The sequence below is a fragment of the Oenanthe melanoleuca genome, chromosome 1 (genome assembly GCF_029582105.1).
Source record: "Oenanthe melanoleuca isolate GR-GAL-2019-014 chromosome 1, OMel1.0, whole genome shotgun sequence".
NCBI lineage: Eukaryota > Metazoa > Chordata > Aves > Passeriformes > Muscicapidae > Oenanthe > Oenanthe melanoleuca.
Genome location: NC_079333.1, coordinates 108,514,400 through 108,536,573, shown reverse-complemented (window position 1 = coordinate 108,536,573; position 22,174 = coordinate 108,514,400). Strand labels below are relative to the sequence as shown.

General features: G+C 44.0%; 2 protein-coding genes across 3 annotated transcripts in view; both read left to right on the top strand.

Annotated features, from left to right (window-relative positions):
- B3GALT5 (beta-1,3-galactosyltransferase 5) overlaps positions 1-10,249 on the top strand; it is a 33,488-nt gene extending 23,239 nt beyond the window's left edge. For both annotated transcript variants that reach the window (XM_056486288.1, XM_056486204.1), the window contains 2 exons: positions 4,542-4,724; positions 5,177-10,249. In XM_056486288.1, the coding sequence (XP_056342263.1) occupies positions 4,650-4,724; positions 5,177-6,127 (1,026 nt within the window). In that variant the 5' untranslated portion in view covers positions 4,542-4,649 and the 3' untranslated portion in view covers positions 6,128-10,249. The remainder of the gene's footprint in view (positions 1-4,541; positions 4,725-5,176) is intronic.
- A 9,430-nt stretch (positions 10,250-19,679) lies between these two features.
- IGSF5 (immunoglobulin superfamily member 5) overlaps positions 19,680-22,174 on the top strand; it is a 28,503-nt gene continuing 26,008 nt past the window's right edge. Inside the window, exons 1-2 of the mRNA XM_056485967.1 lie at positions 19,680-19,935; positions 21,677-21,861. Of these exons, the coding sequence (XP_056341942.1) occupies positions 21,804-21,861 (58 nt within the window). The 5' untranslated portion in view covers positions 19,680-19,935; positions 21,677-21,803. The remainder of the gene's footprint in view (positions 19,936-21,676; positions 21,862-22,174) is intronic.

Sequence of the window (22,174 nt, the reverse complement as noted above, 5' to 3'; positions counted from 1 at the left end):
ACAATTGTTGGTGCCACTGGAACTTGTGAACTCTGCTCCTTTTTCAAACCAGTGAAGCTCAAACTAGGAAAATTAAAAATACCTCATCAATTTCTGTACCTGCCAAACTCTCCAAAACTTATTAAGAAAAAACTTAATAAAAATAAACTTGAGTGCAAAAATCAAGTTTTATGAAGGAGACATTCAAATTAAAATCCCTGAGTCTAAATACATATAAACTTCAATTTTTATATTACACTGACTTCCCAATCTGAACCTATCCCAAAGAAAATTAAGGATGTAATAATCCCCATTGTGTGGGCCAGGGAGATGCCAGGAAAATCAAAAAGAGCAGAACCTGTGAGAAGCAAATTAAATCAGACACAGGCCTGGTAAGACAAAACCAATATCCTTTAAAATTAAAACACTGAAGAGGCTCATTACCTCTTACTGAGAAAATTTTAAGGTACAGGTTGTTGGTGAACTCAAATTTTGCCAGTCAAAAATGTTAATAGTCAGATTATCAGTTAGTACAAGACTCAAGAGCAATAAGCAAAATTGCTAACTAGCCCAAAATTTGCTAAGCTACCCAAAATACTCATAACCACACTAAAAAAAGAAAAGTAAGCAAATAAATAAATAAATAAATAAATAAATAAATAAATAAATTTTGAATGGTTCACTGTAATAGATTTAAAGGAATTTTGGATTATTTGTCCACCAATAATCCAATATAATTGGATTATAAGGTCCACCCTTTTTATGGACTTTTAAAACTGCCCATACAGACTCTATTATATGGCCTGATGATATTCTGGGTGCTTTCAAACAACTTCAAAATGAGGTCTCCAGCTTTGGGCTGCCTAGATCCTGTGAAATCTTTTGAATTATTCCTATATTATATTATATTATATTATATTATATTATATTATATTATATTATATTATATTATATTATATTATATTATATTATATTATATTATATTATATTATATTATATTATATTATATTATATTATATTATATTTATTATATTATATTATATTATTCCTGGCCTAGCTGTTTGTGAGCAGTCCCAGCTACAGAGCTGCAGAGTCAGACATTAAACCAGAATATAGCACAAAAATTTGTCAGTTCATCAAAGCATTCTATTCTAAATTTCACCCAGGTGGATGGGAAGTCATCCCTGCTGGACAAGTAATAGTTTCTGAGAGAATTAATCAGTGATAGAGGCTATCAAATGTAGTAACTCTCCTGGAGATTATTGGCAAATTGACTTTACAGAATTTCCATGCAAAGAGAGCTGTAAGTATCTTTTAGTGGATCACTTTTCTGGGTGGCCTGAAGCATTTCCCTGTTGCACCAGCATGGTAAAAAAAAAGTGAAAATATTTCTAAATCAAAGATTTCCATGCTTTGGAGCTTCTCTAGGAATGAAATCAGACAGAGGGAAGAGTGGGATAAGTTAGAAAAGCCTTGGGAATCCAGTGGGATTTACATACTCCATGATGGTCACAAGCCAGTGGAAAGGCAGAAAAAAAATGAATTATACTGTTAAACTTCAATTATTATCCCCAACCAGAATAAAATATGAGGAAAAAGTGAAGTTTGCAACAGAAACTGAAGGCTTGCTACTACTGTAATGTTGCTCATATCTGTATCTTAATAGTCCACCAAAATCTTTGTTTGCCAAAAACACCTTTAACATTTCCCAGAGAGATTAGTCATGACAATTCCTACAAAAATTTCAAGTAGCTAAAATATTAAATGCAGCTAATTGCTGGATATGTTTCCAAGGAATGTTGGTAGGAATGAGGCCCCACAGAACCTCATGGCCTTAAGGAAAAATGAGCCATTATAGGACAAGAATGTTGCACTTACATCAGGGATGAGTTTCAAGCCCAGCAGACAAAAATCAATAGAAAAGGCAATAGAAGAGTGGCAGCAAGAAGAAAACTCTTAGATGAGGTTGGCTTAATTCATGGCTATCAAAATGCATTTGTGCACAAAATGCATTTGTGGCAGTCATTTGTAACCACTGTAGAGTGTTTACTTGTTTGTGGTCAATGTCAGAGTTGCTGTAATGCTTTGTGCTGAAAAATGAAGTATTGTGACTTGCCTAAAAGAGACAGTCTCAAGAAAAAGGAGGGATTTGATAAATAACAAAGAGAATAATAAATTTCAGCTCCCCTCAAGCTGCTGGGAGAGAGCAGAGTCTTTTTTGATGTTTTCATTTCAGGTGAGTGTGAGAAGAGGCTGCAAATCCCACATGGTTTGGTGCCAGGATTCCACAGCTGCAGAGACCCATGAAGTGCCAGTCAGTTCAAGAAAGGACTCTAGGACATGAAACAGGCAGTTTTTATTTCATAAAATATTTTGCAGTGGGTACAACAGGAGAGGGAAAAATCTTTCAGATAATGAAAAACTATTATTTCTGAGATCACAGAGAAAAATCAAGTATGATGTCATGCATTTTTCTTTATCTAAAACCAGAAAGATTTGTTTTGATGCAAAATGGGGATGAGAAGGGGGCTCACCCAGGGTGATTTAATTCCCTGATACAGAAACTTCAGTGCTCCAAGGAACTGCCCTGCCTGCACTAATATAAAATGGTTTTAGTGTTCAGAATTCTCCCTGCTCATCTGAAAATAAGGATTGGATGGAGGGTTTTGGAGAAAAATGGCCTTGGCAAGAGGAAGCAGCTTGTGTCTCTGTCACCCTTTTCCCTTGGAGTTCTCTCAGTGAATTCCAGGTTGGAGATTGGGCTTGGAGCAGCCTGGGACAGTGGGAGATGTCCCTGTCACAGGGGTGGCACTGGATGGGTTTAAGGATCTTTAAATCCTTTTCAACCCAAACCATTCCATAGTTCCATGATTCTTCTCATTGAGAACACTGCCCACCCCTTGATCCCTGCACAGGAACCTTTTGGGAGAGGACACATGGACATGTGTGCCACCTGCAAAACTTCTAAAATGCTGTTTACAGTTTGCACTCATCTGCAAATATTTGCATTGCCCAGCTGTGTGTGTTTGTGTGTTTGTGTGCAAGTTGTGCTCCTTCACACATGGGGAAGGCAATCTGGTTCTGGAAGGGCAGAATGGGAAAGGTGAGAGGAATGGTAAAGGCTGCTAACCCAGATATCCAAAACAAGGACCTTTAAAAAGGTTTTTTTAATCTGTAATGCTGGAAACAAAAAGTAGAGAATGGTCAGGTTACATAAGTCAGATTCTACCAAAGTGGTTGTTGTGTGTTATGGCACCTTGCACTCATATATTTGTGTAAATGTTTCAATAGAATGTTGCTCTCCATTGTTTTCTTAGGTCAGTGTTTGGTTTGTACATGTTCTGGAATTTCTGTAACAGAGAAATATCAGACTCTCAAAGACTCTTCTGTGAGCTGGTGACAGAAACAAACTTCTTGTACATCTCCATTGTCAACCTCAAAACAGCATCCTGTCCTGAAAACACAATTCAGGATATTCATGTGCTTCCTCCCAGGCCACTGAAGAATGTGAGAACAGATGCAGATTTTTGTATATCTTTTGCATATAGATATAATATAACTGCATCTGTATAATCTCACACAATTTTACATAGGTATTTAACTAAAGCAGTTGTAAAGTTAATTGCAAGACTACTGTGAGCTATAAATACAAGAAAAAATCAGATCTGAGGAATACTCTATTTAAGGATAAAGTGAATTTAAATATAAGTGCCAGAAGAAATGTGAATTTTTGAAATATTTTCAAAATTCATTAGTGAATCATTGCAAAAACACACTTCACTGTGGGAGCAACTCCAGTAAACCAAGACTCCAGTTCTACTTGTTTCATGCTTTTGAGAACTCCCACTGAAGTCAATGGGATTATTCTTGGGGGTAAAATGAGCTGGGTTTGGTTCCAGGGACTCCTGGCTGGACTTTCAAATGAACTTAAAGCCTGCAATGCAAAACCTTTGATTGCCTGGAAAGGGGAATTTGAGCAAAAGGAAGGCACTAAGGTGAATTTGGGGGAGTCTCCACAGAACACTCCTGGTCAGAAGGCAGAGATCAAATTTCCATGGAATCTGCAGCTCTGGGCATGGCTAACTTGGTTTGCTGTGTTTTTATTTGGGGAGCCAGATACAATTCTTTGTTAAAAAAGGGGAAGGTGGAAGTTTCCCCCTGGTGAAAACTACCCCATCCTAGAGCTCTAAAACAGCAGCAGGAGAGTCTGAGGCTTCCTGGAATGAGCAACTCAAGCCTCAGACTCCTCTCACCAGGTTAATTTATGGAGGTGTGTAATATTTTTGACACTATAAGGGGTTGGGGTTTGCTTTGATAATTTTTATCTCACTCAAAATTTCTATTAGATTTTTAAGCAGATGTCCAGCTCATTAATCTCTTGCAAGGTTAAATAAGTGAACATTTTTCTTGTTGTTTGGATCTTTCTCACTTAAAAAGGGGAGGGGAATAGGACAAGCCCCTTCTCACCTCAGCATGTCTCAGTGAGTCACTCAAACCCTGCACAAGCTGAAAAATCCAAATAATGTGACCCACTGCTGTTTTGGCTCTTTTCTTTTTTTCAGAGCAGCTGACCCAACTTCAAAAATGTGACTCATGGCTCCTCCAGCAAAAGGATCAGCAGCAGTTTCTGGGTTGGTGCAAGAGCCCCACAGGACACAAAGGGGTTGAAGATGAGTGGAACCTGGCTGGGTGTGCCTGTTGAACACCTGCTGGCCCTGGGACACAGGCACAGATGGAGAAGCATGGTATTTAAAAGAAAAAAAAACAAAAAAAAAACCACTCCAAAAATAATTAAAAAAAAAAAAAAAATTCCCTTTTCATTGTTATTCTCTGCCCTCTGAAATGGAGACATAAATCTGCTCCTCCTCTGGCCCTGGTGGCTCTAAACTTGGTTTGTAGGGTGCTGCAAATGGGGAGGAGGTTTGAAGCATCAGCCTGGGTGACCTGTCAGTGGACACCTTTGTGTGGGTTTCTGGGGACACCCTGGCTTGGAGGGCAGGTTCAAGTTAAGCCCAACTGTGAATCTGCCAGCAGGACATCTGGGGGGGGTGACAGGAGGAGAAATGCAGGTGGGTGAGGCAGTGTTCTATTAGAGCTGACCTGGCTCCAAATCCCTGTGCAGGGAGCTGGGAGCAGAGCACTGAGAGGAGCCAGGGATTATTTTTATGGATGTGCTGCTCCTTCTTGTTCCTTTCAGGCAGATTCCAGAAAGTTCAGGCTGTTTGTCTGCCTGGTGGGGCTCAGCAGTGCCAGCTTCTGGCTTTTCTACAGCTGGACCCAATTCTGCTTGTCCTGTGAGAGCAGCCAGGGTCACACCTTCCCCATGGAGACTTTCAGGAGGACGGAAGGGAACTTCTCCCAGCTCCCAGACATTGACTGCATCAAGAACCCTCCCTTCCTCGTCCTGCTGGTGGCCTCCTCGTGCCAGCAGGTGGATGCCAGGATGGCCATCAGACACACCTGGGGCCAGCACAGGACAGTGGCTGGCAAGCGCCTGGTGACGTTTTTCCTGCTGGGGAGCCCTGGCAATCCCAGGCAGCAGGCTGGCATTGCTGCTGAGAGCCAGAGGTACAGAGACATCATCCAGAAGAACTTCACAGACACCTATTACAACCTGACCCTGAAGACCATGATGGGAATCGAGTGGATCCACAGGTTTTGCTCCCAGTCCAGCTTTGCCATGAAAACTGACACAGATGTGTTTGTCAACGTTTTTTACCTCACTGAGCTGCTTCTGAGGAAAAAGAAGACTGCTGGATTCTTCACAGGCTTTTTAAAACTGCACGAGTTCCCCATCAGGACCAGAATGAGTAAGTGGTACGTGAGTAGGGAAGAGTATCCAGGAAACACCTACCCACCCTTTTGTTCAGGGACTGGGTATGTTTTATCCAGTGATGTGGCCAGCCAGATCTACAACATTTCTGAGAGTGTTCCATTCATTAAACTGGAGGATGTGTTCATAGGCCTGTGCCTTGACAAATTAAAAATTCAGCTGGAGGAGCTCCACTCGGAGCAGACGTTTTTCCCAGAAAGGATCCGGTTCTCTGTCCCTCGCTTTAGGAAAATCGTGACGTGCCATGGAATAAAACCCTCTGAGCAGCTCAGCTACTGGAACCACTTAGTGGCAGGAACCCAAGGAGTGCTCTAGCACCTGCCCTGCTCCACTGGACAAACTGAAATTCTCTGCTTTTACAGGGCTGCTCCCCACTCCAGCAAACTCCCAATTTACTCCAGCTCCATCACGTTAATGACTTTGAAATTGTTTTTTAATCACAGAATCAGAGAACTCTTAAGGTTGGGAAAGACTCCCAAGATCATTGAGTCAAATCTTTGATTTAAAACCCCCTTGTCAACTAAAACAGGGCACTGAGTGCCACATCCAGTCATTCCTTGAACCCCTCCCTGGGCAGCCCCTTCCAGTGCTTAACCACCCTTTCCATGAAAAAATTCTTTATTTCTGCATGAGAACATGCAAACCTGCTTCTCTCCCATTCACTCCCATCTCTGTGCATCCCTCCTCTAGTTGCAATAATTAGTTCAAACCTTCTTCTCTCCCATTCATTCCCACCTCTGTGCATCCCTTCTCTAGTTACAATAATTAGGTTTTTTTTTTTGTTTTTTTGTTTTTTGTTTTTTTTTTTTTTTCCTGAAAAACTCAGGGTTGCTAACCCACCCTCCAAATCCTGCTGCCACAGGCCTGGGAACATTCCTGCCGTGCCAAACAAAAAAGTCAAAGTATTTTTTGTTCAGAGAATCAAATCCTGGTCGCCCCTTGATAAATCCCTGTCCCCATCTGTGCAGGAATATAAGGAATGATATTTGTGGCTGCCAGGGTGCTCCCTCCTGGAGGAAGCTGCAGCCCTGCCCTTGCAGCCAGCTCTGTGTGGGCTGAGCTGCATCCTGGCACAGGTCCCTCCTTCAGTCTAAACCAATTTCTTTTTTTGCAGAGATGGTAGAATTTGCCCAAGCAATGCTCTCAGGACAACCTTGGGCACTGCAGGTCACCTGGTGGATGTGTAAAAGCTGCTGCAGAGTTTCCTTCCTCCCAAAAATAACCCATGTGAGCCAGTGGAGGGTGTCCTGCTCTTCCCATTAAAACAGACCACTGATATTTGTGTCTCACTTTGATTGCCCAAGTGCTGCTGTGAATGGTTTGCCCACGTTAAACTAGAGTCACTTACAGTGATTTAGACTTTTTTTTTCCTAAAGAGAAACTGGTTGTGTGAGAAAAAAGACAGGAGGATTTTTCTCTTTTGAAATGTTCTCAAGAAATCATTCAGGCTGGGAGCATTTCTGTTTCTATTTCTTATTTCATTCCCAAGCAAAGACTCATGAAATCTCTGGGATGGTTCTAAGTTTCAGAGATAAGGAGTGGGGTCTTTACAGCAGATGCTAAAAAAATCCTTCAGGGCTCTGAGGAGGGAGAAGGGAGCTCAGAAATCCTCCCCTATGCAATGCTTGATTTTCCTGCAGGCACAGGCAAGATCAGTGTTATCAGCATGGAATGCCTGCAGTGTCTGTGTGAAGTGGTTTTTTACCAAAAAGCAGTGAAAGTGGAGCTGTTCCCAAGAGGAGCTGAGGGGATCTGACACCCAGCATGGAAGAAAGACAGGAAAATAGATTTTATTATTTTGGTGTTATTGATTTTTATTGTTTCTTTTCATTTTATTGAAAAGAAGGATTCTTCTTTCTTTCTTTTCAAACCCTTCTTGGTGACGATTTCCCAAGTATCTCATTTTACTTGCCTGAAGAGCAGGATAAATGTTTTCAGCAGGAAAATCCTAGGAAATGTTTAATAATTGTGATAAAATATTATTTATTTTCCTCTGGTGTAGAGTAACCTGAGATCATGCACTTACATTTGACCACTGATAATGAAAGAAAAAATGTTTATTTGTTTGACAGAAGAATAGCCCTCTTCATTTTAAGCTTCTTTAATAAACTTTTAATATTTTATTTAGAAAATAGCTCATTTTTACTTACCATTCAGCTCTTTTCTGAATACTTTTGCTGCCTTCAGAAGTGTGATGGGTCAGACTGATAAAGCCAAGCCAACATCTTTTTAATCACTATTCTTTCCATGTAATATCCAGAAATATTTTGTGTCATTCATTGCTCCTGTGCCCAAGGTGCAAGCTGGTTATTCCTTTAATTTATGGGAAAATGGTGAGCAGAAAGGAATGTTTCCTGCTCATTCCCAGCTCCCTGTCTTGAGGGGCAGAGTGATCTGGGACAGCATCATCAGCCTGATGTTCTCTTCTTGTTCTCAGAGGTACTAATATAGTAATAAATAATAATATAATATAGATATAATATAATATAATATAATATAATATAATATAATATAATATAATATAATATAATATAATATAATATAATATAATATAATATAATATAATATAATATAATATAATATAATATAATATAATATAATATAATAAACAATATAATAATGAAATAATGCTGCAGGCAACTGTAGGTCTCACTTCCACCTCTGTGCTTGGTGCCAGCAGTTTGTGGCTTTGCATCAGCATAAAAAAAGTCACTCCTGAGGACCAAGTCCTGCTTGACCTCTTGTGGCTTTTATTTGAGGTCAGGAGCATTCCCAGTTACTTGAATCCAGTGATTCTCAGGCAGCCACTTCTGCAGACTCAACCTCATTTTGGGGGGTGAATCCTAGAGGAAGATGTCCCTGTGTTTCCAGGGAGATGTGCTTGTCATTTCAGGTGCCCTGCACAGGATGTCTTCAGAATGTTTTGCCCCCACATCAGTCTCCAGTGACTGCCCAGGGACATTTAATTTGTCATTGCAGCAGCTCTGCAGAGGAGCAGATTTGGGATTTGGGATTTGGGGAGCCTGCTCCTCTCCTCTTTGAATGTGGCTTCCCAGGTGAATGTTTTAGCTGCTGCACAGCATTTCCCTCAACATAATGATTTTCTTGGTGTAAATTAGAAACTCATTTTTTTCATTCACAGAATCAAAGAATTGTTTATGTTGGAGAAGAACTGCAAGTTTTCACTGATTCCAACCCTTAACCCCAAAAGTGTCCCTAAGCACCACATCTACATGTTTTAAACACTCCAGGCACAGTGATCCCTCCCCTTCCTTGGGCAAAATTTCTGGAAGAAATTTTTGATAAATGCAATCTAAACCTCCCCTGGTGCAACCTGAAGTCATTTCTCCTTGTCCTGTTGCTTTTTTATTGGGAGAAGAGACCAATCCCCACCTCACCCCACCCTCCTGTCAGGGAGTTCTGGAGAGAAATGAAATCCCCCCTGAGCCTCCTTTTCTGCAGACTGAACCCCTCCCCTCCTCCCTAGGCTGCTCTAAATAAGAATATATTAATTGAATAATTAATTACTTAAAACATAAAGTTACCCTGCTGGAAAATGTGATTTAAGAAAAAGCAGATGATTGCATGTAAGGCAAATCCATTTGTTTAAACAAAAGCACTGTGCTAGTGAGTTTGTATGTATCAGCTAAATTAAATTAGCTTTTGCAGCTGAGGCCACAGATCATGGATTTTAAAACAATCAAAACAGTATTAGTGGTCTTTTGAAAAATTAGTTGCATTTTCCCAGGAATGACCATCACAAAACAACCAGAAATCTAAGCAGAGCTGTAAACACAGTACTGCAGTGTACATGCACTTATTTTTTAAATTTTGTATAGGCTGATAAAATAATTCAGGTAATTTGGGGGCAGTTTGTCTGCAGAAATTGAGCACTACCCCAACATTTTCATGCATACTGGGTTAGAAATTAATTAATTTTAATATTTTTTCTTTTTAATGAATGGCTTGGAAAAGGTCATCTAAAAGTTGCTCCACTGCTTCTAAGCAGGGAGGAGTACAGAAATCAGCAGAGCTGGCAATCTTAGAGTTGGTTGCACTTCAGCACATTCTATTTCTTCCAAGATAATTATTTGAATGCATAAAAATTTATTTTTTTTTCCCTCAACCCAAATTCATCAACCAACACATTCTCAGTTCAAATTAGGATTTTCAAACCTATGCAGGAAGGATCTGCTCTCACAACTCCTCTGACTCAGACTAATTGAGGAGGTACAAGGTGGATTTCTGCAGTGGAAGTTTCGCCTTATTTCAGGGAGGAAGGGGACAAAAGGACTCCTGGGGGAGACAGGAGCTGCTCCTCAGGATCTGTGTGGGTGACAATGCAATCCCCATTTCAAACTCGTGCCACTGTTTGTATTATTTGCATAGAACAGTTCCATGTTTGGTATTTTATTAGTAAAGAATTTTGCTACCACAGTTTTGTGTGTGTTCCCTTGTGTTTCTGGCTGTGAATGTATCAACATTTTGGGGTGTAGGTGTGTTAGGGGGCTGGTTCCTTTTCCAGTTAAAATCAGTGGAATTACAGAATCATTTAGGCTGGAAATGCCATTTAAGGGTATCCAGTCCAACCTTTAACCCAGCTCAGCCCCACGTCCCCAAGTGCCACATCTGCAGGGATGGGGACTCCAGCTCTGCCCTGGGCAGCTGGGCCAGGGTTTGAGCACTTTTCTGGGAAGGAATTTTCCCTAATATCCAATCTAAACCTGCCCTGGCTCAACCTGGCACAGTTTGATCCCATCTCCTGTTCCCTGCAAGAAGGGCTTGACCATCTCCCTGCCCCTCCTGCCAGGGAGTTGTGCTGAGCCTCCTTTTCTCCAGGCTGAGGGGTTCAGGGGTGATTTTGGTGGTTCTGAGCTGATAGTGAGACTGGATGATTCTGAAGGTCTTTTCCAACCTCAATGATTCTGTGATTCTATCAAAAGAATATTTAAAAAAAACCAACTCTGCTGACAGTACAACTTGCTCTGCTTATAAACATTTCTGTAGTTGATATTCCCACTCTCAACCCCCTTTTTTTCAGGAGATCAAATCCATGACCCACCCAGATCAGGGTGTTGTGCTCACCCAGGCAGGGGCTCTCAGCATCCCCTCCAGCTCCTCTTTAGCCTGAATCAGGCCAGGAAAACTGGCTGCCCACGAGTCCAGAGCTCAATAATCTTTGTACAGGGCAGTAAAACATAGAGGAGCAGTAAATATACCTGTCCTTGTTTCCTCCTGCCCACTAAACCAGCTCCCTGCTGGCAGGGATTCAGTCAGTGTTGGACTTCAAATATTAAACATCAAATCTTGAAGTAATTGGAGACTCTGGAGTCTTTTATTGGGTTTGCATGGCTCAGCTTTGGCAGCAGGGGCAGAGGTTGTTGTGACCCAAAGGAAGGACCCAGCACTTGGTCTTGTTAAATCTGAATTTGAAACTCTTGAATTTTCTCCCCTTTTCAAAAATGACTTAGGAAACAGTGAGGGGATTGAAAGGAAAAGATAAATTTACCCAGAGGTGATACCTGTGGGAAGAACAAGAGCCAAGCTGAAATGATTTCTGCCCCACTGTGTGCCTGAGGATGGCTCAGGGTCCTTCTGGCACCTGGAATACAGGGCTATTCTATTATCACTTAAAGAAAAATGTGAAACAACTGAAGACTGTCACTTGGATTTTTAAACACATGCAGTTATGACCTGAAAGGAAAAAGTCCTTCCTCCCTGCCTTTATATTTTATTTTATCTTGCTTACATATCTGATGTATTTTGCTTGGGACATTTTTTACAGCTGGACTTTAATTCATTAGTTCATGGCAGCAATATATTCTACAAATATTGCCACAGGACTTAGACATATGCAGCACATAGGAGATCCAGCCTGAAAAAGCAGACTGGAATTTGGTCATGTTCTGGCTGAGCAAATAGAGACTTTTTCCAAAGCCTGGTAATACAGTGGATTTGGGGCTGCTCTTCTAAAGAGTTCACTTAAGTACATTTTCACCAGAAAATGTAATTGGATGATTTCAATGGTTGAGAAAGAATGTTTCACGTACTCAAAAATGCATTATTTTGCAGGGAAAAAGAAATAAATGCAAGCCCCTTCTTAGAATCTCTCCAAGTGAACCCTGCACACAACATTCCTTGTGTTCAGCTTCTCACCTAACCTGACCTCGTTTAATTTATGACTTTGGCTGCAGGGACAGAGACCTGCAATCATCTTCCTGCTCCTCAGGAATCCCAGTTCCATTCCCAGTCACACCCTCCTGTGCAGCTGGGGGCAGGGAATGCCATAAATTAGTGATGTGTGATTTTCACCTCCCAGGCAGCTCCAATCCCTTCGTGTTTAATTTAATTATTGCTGCTGAAACAGCAGTTGTAAGTAAATGTTTGACTCGAGTACACAAAGGGACCTGCAGCTTTTACACGTGTTGCTGCTCATAAAGGCCCAAGGGGGGAATTAAAGAGCAGGGAGAGCTGAGCTGGGAGCAGGGTGGGGTGGGGGTGATGCTCTGGGTCCTGGCAGGGGTGGAACAGCTCAGGGAGGCACCTCAGCCCATTTTGGGGATGCCAGCCCCTCATCCTGAGGGATCCCTGCAGGTTTCCTGAGCCACACCACCTTCAGCAGCTCTGCTGAGGAGGAAGGTGCTGTCTGAAATCCTCAGTGACCAGGGTTCCAACACGTGGGATATGGAAGAGGAAAAGGGCTGGAAGCTTCATCCTTTAAAATCCCAATCTTTACTGTATTCTGGAGATCTTTTAAGTGCTCACCAGTTCCCTCAGCTTTTAGGCAATCTCAAAAATCAAGTTTTGTGAAGAAGTGTTTCAGAAGAAGTGTTTCAAAAGAAGTGACCAAACAGAATCATGAAATCAGAGTTGTTGTGCTGAAAGGACCTTTAAGGGTCAGTCCAACCCCCTCTGCCAGGAGATTTTTAACTCAGTCAGAGCCCTGCCCAGCCTGGCCTTGAAGTTTTCCAAGGATTGTGAATCCACCACCTCTCTGGACAGCCTGTTGAGGTTTTCCTCATGCTCATTGTAAAAAATCTCTCTCTCATATCTAGTCTAAACTGACCCTCCTTCAGTTAAAAGCCATTGCCCTTGGTCCTATCAGTACAAGGCCTTATAAAAATTCCCTCTCCAGCTCTCTTGTAGCCCCTTCAGATAATGAAAAAGTGCAATAAGGTCTCCCTGGAATTTCTCTGGTCTGAAAAGCCCCAGCTCTCTCAGCTGAATATCAAAATAAAATTCACTGCTCCTCCACAGGAGAAAGCCAAAATACAGCAGTGATTCTGCCACATGAAGAGCAGCTGAATATCTGAAACCATCTCTGCCAGAGCCTTAGAGTGTCTTAGTGAAAAAAGGCAGATTGCAGTCACAGACCTGCTACCACAAGCACAGTGCAGAGGAGACACTGATTTCCAGAAAAATCCCCCCCTGCCAGTTCTACTTGGTGATGTTACCTGAATGCCCAAAGGGAGCAGCAAGGTGTCAGTCACAGGGATGCATTTCATGAAAATGCAACAGGGAACCAGGAACCACATCACAGTCTGCCCTCTCATCATGCCTGTGGGTCACAACATTCATTAAAATTCTATTTTCAGAGGTGTGAGTCTGAATGTTTCTCATAACTGGCAGCCCTTGCAAAATCAAAAAATAAAAAAAAAAATAAAAAATAAAATAAAATAAGAAAGCTTGGGGTGCTGGGCAAGGTGAACTCCAGAGGTCCCTCCAATCCTAACAATTCTGTGGGATGCTGTGTGGAAAGGGTTAATGGTGAGTTTCCTGGAGGTGCTGTGGGGTTTGCAGCCCTGGACGCAGTGTCAGTGTGAGCATTCCTCTGACAGAGCTGCTCCTCTGCTCCATGTGCCCAGAGCTGGGCTCACTGTGCTTGCTAGAGAGACGTGCTCAGCTCCAGTTTTAAAAGACTCTGCACAGATTTTCATTTTGCCTGAGCTCCTTGAAGAATCTGGTTTTCCATGTAAGTCCTCAGGAGGAGTCTAAAAAGCATCACTTTAAGCAATAATGAAAAGTGTAGTCATGATTGTGAGTGTAGAGAATGATGTTTCCCTTTTCTTGGCACATTATCACACACTGAAAAGTTCTTCAGAATAAACTGAAGGATAACCAGAGCAATTAAAGCTGTTTGAACCAGAGACAAAGCATTTCTGAAGCTAAAGAAAATGTTGCCAGGGGAACTGCTGCACTAAAAAATTTCCTTCTCAGATTTACACTCCCTCTGACAGCACCAAAGCTGCATCTTGGGTCTTTTTGTGATAAACTTTCTGACTCCATGCTGAATGCATTCATCCACCTGCCCTGAGTGATGACATTTTCATTTTTCCAGCCACAACTCACTGGTTTCAGTGCTGGGGAGGAGAAAAGCACCTGGCAAAAGGGAAGCATGGAATGTGGTTCAGTGCAGGCAGGAATGGACTGGAGAACAACATTCCAGTTGTGCAGATTTATTCAGGCCAAATAAAAACTGTGAGGATATTTGTGCCAAAAAAAAAAAAAAAAAAAAAAAAAAAAAAAAGTGTTTAATCCTGTGGCCTCCTGGGTGTGAAAGTCTGGGAAAAGATTATGTCCAAAGCCTTTCCTCACTAAGGGCCCACAGCAATTCTGAACAGAGCTGTGGCTTTATTATAATCAGCAAGGAAAGAAAGGAAAGAAAGAAGGAAAGGAAAGATAAAGGAAAGGAAAGGAAAAGGAATGGAAAAGGAAAGGAAAAGGAATGGAAAAGGAATGGAAAAGGAATGGAAAAGGAAAAGGAATGAAAAAAGAAAAAAGAAAAAAGAAAAAAGAAAAAAGAAAAAAGAAAAAAGAAAAAAGAAAAAAGAAAAAAAGAAAAAAGAAAAAAGAAAAAAGAAAAATAGTTAAATTGTTGTTACAAGGTTTTTTGAGAATTTATCCTGGCCTAGGTCATAGTAACAAAATTTCATGAATCTTTCCATTAAGGCAAGGATTACCTGAGTTCCTCAGAAAGAGATAAAGCAGGATTTCCTCAGAACAGAGGGAATCTGGTGGGATTGGTCTCAGCTACTTTTGCTGTCTAAACCAGGAAATCCAATCCAGTCCAGTCTTGCAGACTCCTCTGGAGTAAAAATAAGGAGGGAGACAATGGGGGAAAATGAATCTCAATGTTTGCAAAGGTAACACAAAGAGGAAATGGCCCAGCCCTGTTATTTCCAGAGCTTTTCCTCTAAACTTCTGATTAAGGAAAAAGGTGATTACACTAACAGACTAATTAAAATATTTTTAAAAAGCAGTTAAAGACAGAGAGGGATCTGTGTGTCTCACTTAATCTACAGCTAACACTAATAAATTCTGTTTTGAGTGAGAAACACCTTGCAGAGCACCAGATATTTTGGAGAACAGTAGAGGAAAGGAGGAAGAGCATAGAAAGAGAGGGAAAAAACCAGAGGAAGAGTTGTAAAAGTTATGGCTTAGCATCTCTTTGGTCTGATTTGCTACTGGAGAGCAGCATCCTGTACGCAGCAAGACAGAGATAGATAATTCAGTCATTAGGGCAGCTCTTCTCCTGCCTTTGTCTTTTCTAGGGGTTTCAATTCCCTTGCTCTTCATGTGAGAAAATAGCATTTATTTCTTTGATAGGAAGCCATTTTTCAAAATCCTGGTAATGGCCAAACTTCCTTTCAAGCCCATTTCCATGAAGAAATGAAGAATCTTATTCCTGTTTCTAGCACTGACCTCTAATCAGCTTTAATCAGTACGTGGCTCTTTTCTGCTGCTTCAGTGCTCACACTGATTTTATTTTCTTTGACTCAGCTAAACAAGCCAAAATGCAGCCTGGAACTGTAGGGCCTGGTGATTCTACAGGTGAAGGTGTCTAAATGCTGTTCATTTTCTGTTACAGAAGCACAGAATGGTTTGGGCTGGAAGGGACCTAAAAACCATCCAGGTCCAGCTCCTGTGCCATGGCAGGGACACCTCCCACTGTCCCAGGCTGCTCCAGCCCCAGTGTCCAACCTGGAAATGAACATTCCAGCTGCTCTGGGAATTCTGTTCCAGGACCTCCCCACCTTCCCAGGGATGAATTTTTCCCTAAAATCCCACCCAAACCAGCTCTCTCTGTTTGAAGCCAATCCCATCAGGACAATTTGTCCCATTCTCCTGCAGGGGAGACAGAAATTGCACTGGTGGCCCCAATGGCAGGGACAGAAGGTTTCAGTGAGTGAATCCCAGGAATCCTCTTGGAGCTCCTTGAGTGGGATTGCACAGCAAGCTGTGCAGACATATGTTCCAGCCTCACACACCCCAGAACAAAAAATGTGGGGGGTTAGCTTAGGAGTTCACAGTGTACACACCATCCAAAATGGGTTTGGAAGGGCTGGGGTGTGGGGAAAAAAAAGGGAGAAAATGCTCCTACCCACCAGCAGAAGAAAAAGGAAAAATTGGAAAGAAGCATCTAGGGGAAGGGGAGTGGGAGGTAGGACTGTGCCTGGTGATTCACAAGGTGACCAAGATGCTTTTCCATCTAAATCAGGTTTTTGAACATCATGGGTGACCCTGTGCATGCACTCTGGGACTCAGACACTTCCCCACATCTTACCCCACTCCACCCCAACCCAGGGTTTGACTCATCCCAACACTCATTGGGAAAGCCAAAGGAAGGAAGGAGCTGATAAGGGCAGTAATTAATAATGAATAAAATGTCAATGCACATGCTGGTCTTTTCTAACACAGCTGATTTTGTCCTCTCTACACTGAGGGGATGGGCATGAACCTCAGAGCAGCTTAAACCTACCTGAAGAGCAATTAGAGAGATGACAGAGCCAATCTCTGCTCAGCAGTGCCAAATGATAGCTTTGTACAAGGTTTAAAGGCAGCAATTATCCTTTCCAAAGCGTTTTTATGGAGTGTTATCTTGATTAATTCAAGCTAAAAATTAATTTTAACCTTCTGCACTTCTCCTGCTTGAGCAACCAGAGATGGAATGTGCTCATTAGATGTTATTTATCCCTTTTCTTGCTCTAGATTTATTCATACACACCTGTATGGAAGGCATTTCAAGAATATTGTTATTTAAGTCAGTGGAACAAGAGTGTGAGATTTTAGACTTTCAAAAAGAAGTTGTTTGTAAAATCAAGGAAATAGTAACCAAAAAAAAATATAACTGGTAAAAAAAAAAAAAATAAAAAATAAAAAAAAAAAATCTTCCTGCAGCTTTCATGGCTATTTCTTTTAACAAGTCAGGGTGATTTTTTTTCTAATAAAGCAAAGGTTTTAAAATTTATTTTCAGAAATGTCTCACGATTCCCCAAACTGAATGATTCATTTCCCTTTGCTTTTTTCCCTTTCCATTTCAAGCCACTGTGGCATTAATTTCTATTTGCTACTGTTACTGTGCTTAGTAGGAAATACAGTTCAGGGAAGTTTTACATCCCTTTTTTTTATGATTTAAGCTTCCTGGCAGATGGATTCATCATAAAAATCTCCTGACATGTCACATCAGTTCAACTCACTGACCAACCATGGCATAAAACGCAGGATGCAGTTCCTGGAGGAAGACAAAGGCTGTCAGAACATCTCAGGAGGCAGCAGGGAGCACACACAACCCCCTCAGTCTCCTGGGGCCACCAGGAGGAATTTCTTCACAGAAAAGGTGATTAAACAGCAGAAAGGACTCACTGGAGGCTTTTAATGAAATGCTGGATGTGGCTTTCAATGCTCTGGTCTGGCTGACAAGGTGATGTTTGGTCACAGGATGATCTCAGAGGTCTCCTCCAGCCTGATTGATCCTGTGCTGCTCCCCAGTGACACCACAGCCTGATCCATCCTGCCCTTGCCCTTGGATTGGCACCTTGGTTCTACATGCAAAGGATTGACCTGAGAATTTCACACCACAGCTCCTAGAAAGCCTTACCTCCCACCCTGCCCATCTCCTCCAGCTGCCAACTGGCCCCTGGGGGATGCCCAGCCCTGGCTCAGCCCCTCACCCTGCCAAGGGCTGCTGGAGGCTCTCAGCCCCCCCAGCTGTGGGTGACAGTGACAATTGGCAGGGCCATGGCTGGCACAGACACTTCTGCTCCCTGCCACGCTGCCTGAGGCACCTTAACAGGGGGATGTGCTCCAGCATCAGCACAGGCACTGTGTGAGTGTGTGACTGTCCCTGTAACAGGGGACATCAGTGCCTGGTGCCACACACTCACCTGTGTCACTCTAACAGGGGACATCAGTGCCAGGTGCCACACACTCACCTGTGTCAGTATAACAGGGGACATCAGTGCCAGGTACCACTGCACTCACCTGTGCCATTGTAAGAGGGGAAATCAGTGCCAGGCACTGTCACATTCACATGTGTCATTGTAACAGGGGACATCAGTGCCAGCCACTGTTCACTCACCTGTGTCACTCTAACAGGGGACATCAGTGCCAGCCACCACCACACTCACCTGTGCCATTGTAAGAGGGGAAATTGGCATCATCACACTCACCTGTGCCATTACAACAGGGGACATCAGTGCCAGGTACCACACACTCACCTGTGTCATTGTAACAGGGGGGAATTGGCACCATGGCACTCACCTGTGTCAGTATAACAGGGAAATTGGCACAACTGCACTCATCTGTGTCACTGTAACAGGGGAAATTGGCACCACTGCACACACCTGTGTCACTGTAACAGGGGACATCAGTGCCAGGCACCATCACACTCACCTGTGTCAGTATAACAGGGGACATCAGTGCCATGTACCAGTGCACTCACCTATGTCACTGTAACAGAGGAAATTGGCACCACTGCACTCACCTGGGCCATTATCACAGGGGAAATGTTATAAAACGGGCAAATTAGCACCACTGCACACACTGGTGTCAATATAACAGGAGACACATGTTCAAGGCACCATGGCACTCACCTGTGTCACTCTAACAGGGGACATCAGTGCCAGGTACCACACACTCACCTGTGTCAGTATAACAGGGGACATCAATGTTAGGCACTGTTCACTCACCTGTGTCACTGTAACAGGGGAAATCAGTGCTAGCCACCACCACACTCACCTGTGCCATTGTAAGAGGGGAAATCAGTGCCAGGCACCATCACACTCACCTGTGTCATTGTAACAGGGGGGGAACTGGCACCATGGCACTCACCTGTGTCAGTATAACAGGGCAATCAGTGCCAGGCACTGTTCACTCACCTGTGCCACAGGGGACACCCATTCCAGGCACCACTGCACTCATCTGTGTCACTGTAACAGGGGAAATTGGCACCACTGCACACACCTGTGTCACTGTAACAGGGGACATCAGTGCCAGGCACCATCACACTCACCTGTGTCATTGTGTCACTGTAAGAGGGGGAATTGGCATCATCACACCTGGGTCACTGTAACAGGGGACATCAGTGCCAGGCACCATCCCACTCACCTGTGTCACTGTAACAGGAGAATTGGCACCATGGCACTCACCATGTGTCAGAATGACAGGGGACACACATTCCAGGCACCGTGGCACTCACCTGTGTCACTGTAACAGGGGAATTGACACCATCACACCCACCTGTGTCAGAATGACAGGGGACACCCATTCCAGGCACCGTGGCACTCACCTGTGTCACTGTAACAGGGGACATCAGTGCCAGCCACCACACACTCTCCTGTGTCACTGTAACGGGGGGAATTGGCACCGTGACACTCACCTGGTGGTTGCCCACCTGTCTGCACGGAGCCCTCTCCTCCGCCGAGGATGAGGATGAAGACGAGGATGAGGATGAAGGAGGGATGAAGACGAGGATGAGGATGAAGCTGGGATGAAGATGAGGATGAGGATGAAGATGAAGGAGGGATGAGGATGAAGATGAGGATGATGCCGATGCCGATGCCGACGCCGGGCACAGCCCCGCAGCGCGGCTGCCCCGTGCGGCTCCTCGCTGTGTCACCGGCCGTGTCACTTCCCCCGGGCCGGTTAAACATTGACAGGGCGGGGGCAGGAGGGGCCATCCCTGCGTGTCACAGTGCCAGGCACGGCCTGCGCCGAGCCACAGCCCGGACAGTGTCCCCAGCACCCCAGGGACCTCCCTTGGATCACGCTGGGATCGCAGCGACAGCCGGACCTGTGGCACAGGGACAGCGTGGGGACAGCTCGGCGCCGGGGATGTGATCCAGGTAATCCCCTGCACCTGCCTCCCAGCACACGGAGAAAAGACAATTTAACCCTTTCCCTGCTCCTGCCTCAGCAGGGAGCCTGCCCTGGGGTGTTTTGTGGTTTTATCTCTATTCTGTTTTGGGCTTGGGGGCTGTTGTGGGGTGCCCCAAGCACCGAGCCCCTCTCTGGGTCCGTTCCTCCAGGGTGATATTATTGTTATTATCCCCCACCTGTGCCGTGGGTGAGGGAGGGAGCAGCACTGGCAACCTGAGCCACCCCGAGCACCAGCAGAGGGGAAGAGCAGCCCAAAAACCCCCCAGGAATTTAATTCATCATCAGCCAAAATATCCTGTTTCATCTGGGGATCGGATAATATTTCCCAGCCCTTTAAAAGCCCATTTTGAAACAAAGTGAAACGAAGTATTATAGATCCCTCCCTTTCCTGTCTCGCTCTGCTTCACCCCAAGCTGTTTACTGATTTTTATCCTGGATTTGGCACGATATTCTTGCCAGTTTATTCTTCACCATGTAAAACTTTGCCCAGCTCAGAATGCTTTGGTGCAGCTGCATTTGTCAGGGGGGATCTGAAACCTGCTGGAAATCCTGCTTGGTGTCACAGCTTCCTGGGAAAGGACCCAGCCCAGTGTTTTGGATTTGTTTCCTGGTGATTTACTCGGGCTGTTTCACTTTGTGTGACAGGTGACACCAGCCCATAGTGCTGACTGCTCTGTGTGTGTGCCAGGAGCTGTCACAGTGACAGAGCAGGGAGAAATCCCTCCCCACCTGCCTCTGGGGACTCCTCCACACATAAAATGTGGAGGTAAAAAAACCCAAAAACCTTTCAAAACTAGGAAAACCCAAAGCAGCAGGTGAAGAACTCAGCCCACAGGTTTGGCTGGGAGCGTTGATAAGTTGACAGGGCTGTCCTGTGGGCTCCCAAGGGTAAACTGAAAGCTTGAAAAACAGGAAAATGTGGGTGAAAATGCCAGGTGAGCCTGCCAGAATCCGGGCAGGGAACAGAGCTCTGGTAGCTCCTGGTGCTGAGCAGGAAACCCAGGCTGTCCCTGTGGTGACATTTCATTTTTCTGCCCTGCACAAAGAGCACCCCTGGAGTCAGAAACACGCTCCTGACAAGAATTTTGGTGTGGCCACAAAGCCATGTCCTCTGGCTTGGCTTTTCACAAAGGCAAGCTTCAGCCACCCAGATGAGGAATTTGTAAACCAAGAGCAGTCAAAGCCTCTCCCACATATTTTGAGGGGGAGGAGGATAATATCTCACAAGTGAATCACAAACACTGCAAAAGCAGAAATTAGGAAGGAAGGAAGGTGGTGTCTCACACCCAGGCTCTGTGTTATTTCTGACCACAGTGGAGAGGTGCTGCTGGTTTATTGTAATGTTTATTGTGGGCACTCTCAGGTTCTGAGGAATAACCCTGGGGACCCTTTTTGCTCTATCAGCCTTTCTGAGGGCTCGGTCTGGGGAGCTGGGAGGAGAGTTGATGTTTCTCATCCTCACAAGTGCAGCAGCTCAGAGAATTACTTTTCCCAGTTGCTCACAAGTCATTTAATGATGCAGCAGAGCTGCCCTGCCCTGTCAGTGCTGAAGCAGAATTGTGACAGCCAGGAATGGGAGATCTGCAGGATGGAGTTTTCTGCTGACAAATGTTCCTCTGTGCCTTCTGAAACAGTTCTTTGAGGAAAGGTTCTGCTCTGCTTGCAAGCCCTCCCTCATTTAATCTTTTCACCTTGTTGGCAATACAGGTCACACAGAGTCATAGGACCCAAGTCATTCCCAAGTTTCCCCACAAGTTCTGCCCTTCAGCTTCTCCTCAAGCATGCAGTGACCACTGGTGGCTTCCTGCCTCAGGGACCAGGAGAGAATGCTCCAATGGAGAGCTTCCAGAAATGCATTTTCCTTCCCCTCATCCTGAGTGCCTGGCTGCCAGGTAGGGCACGGTGACAATGGTGAGATGGGCAGGATGGGAGCTCGTGTGAGTGTGGTGGAAATGGCCTTTGCTGCTGAGCTCAGGCTGAGCAGTCAGCCAGAGTGGGATTATCTGAGCTGTCTGAAAGGGGGATGTCTGCATTCCAAGCCTGAATGATCTGATTTAAAGTGTGCTAAGTTGAAGGACTGAGCAGTGTGTGGGGTGGAGAGGAGATGGGAAGGATGCTCTCTTTCAGTTTCTCCCTCTCCTTGTTTTTCTTTTCCTCCTGTTTGGGACTGCTTTTGAGGATGCATCTATAGAAAACTCAGTATCA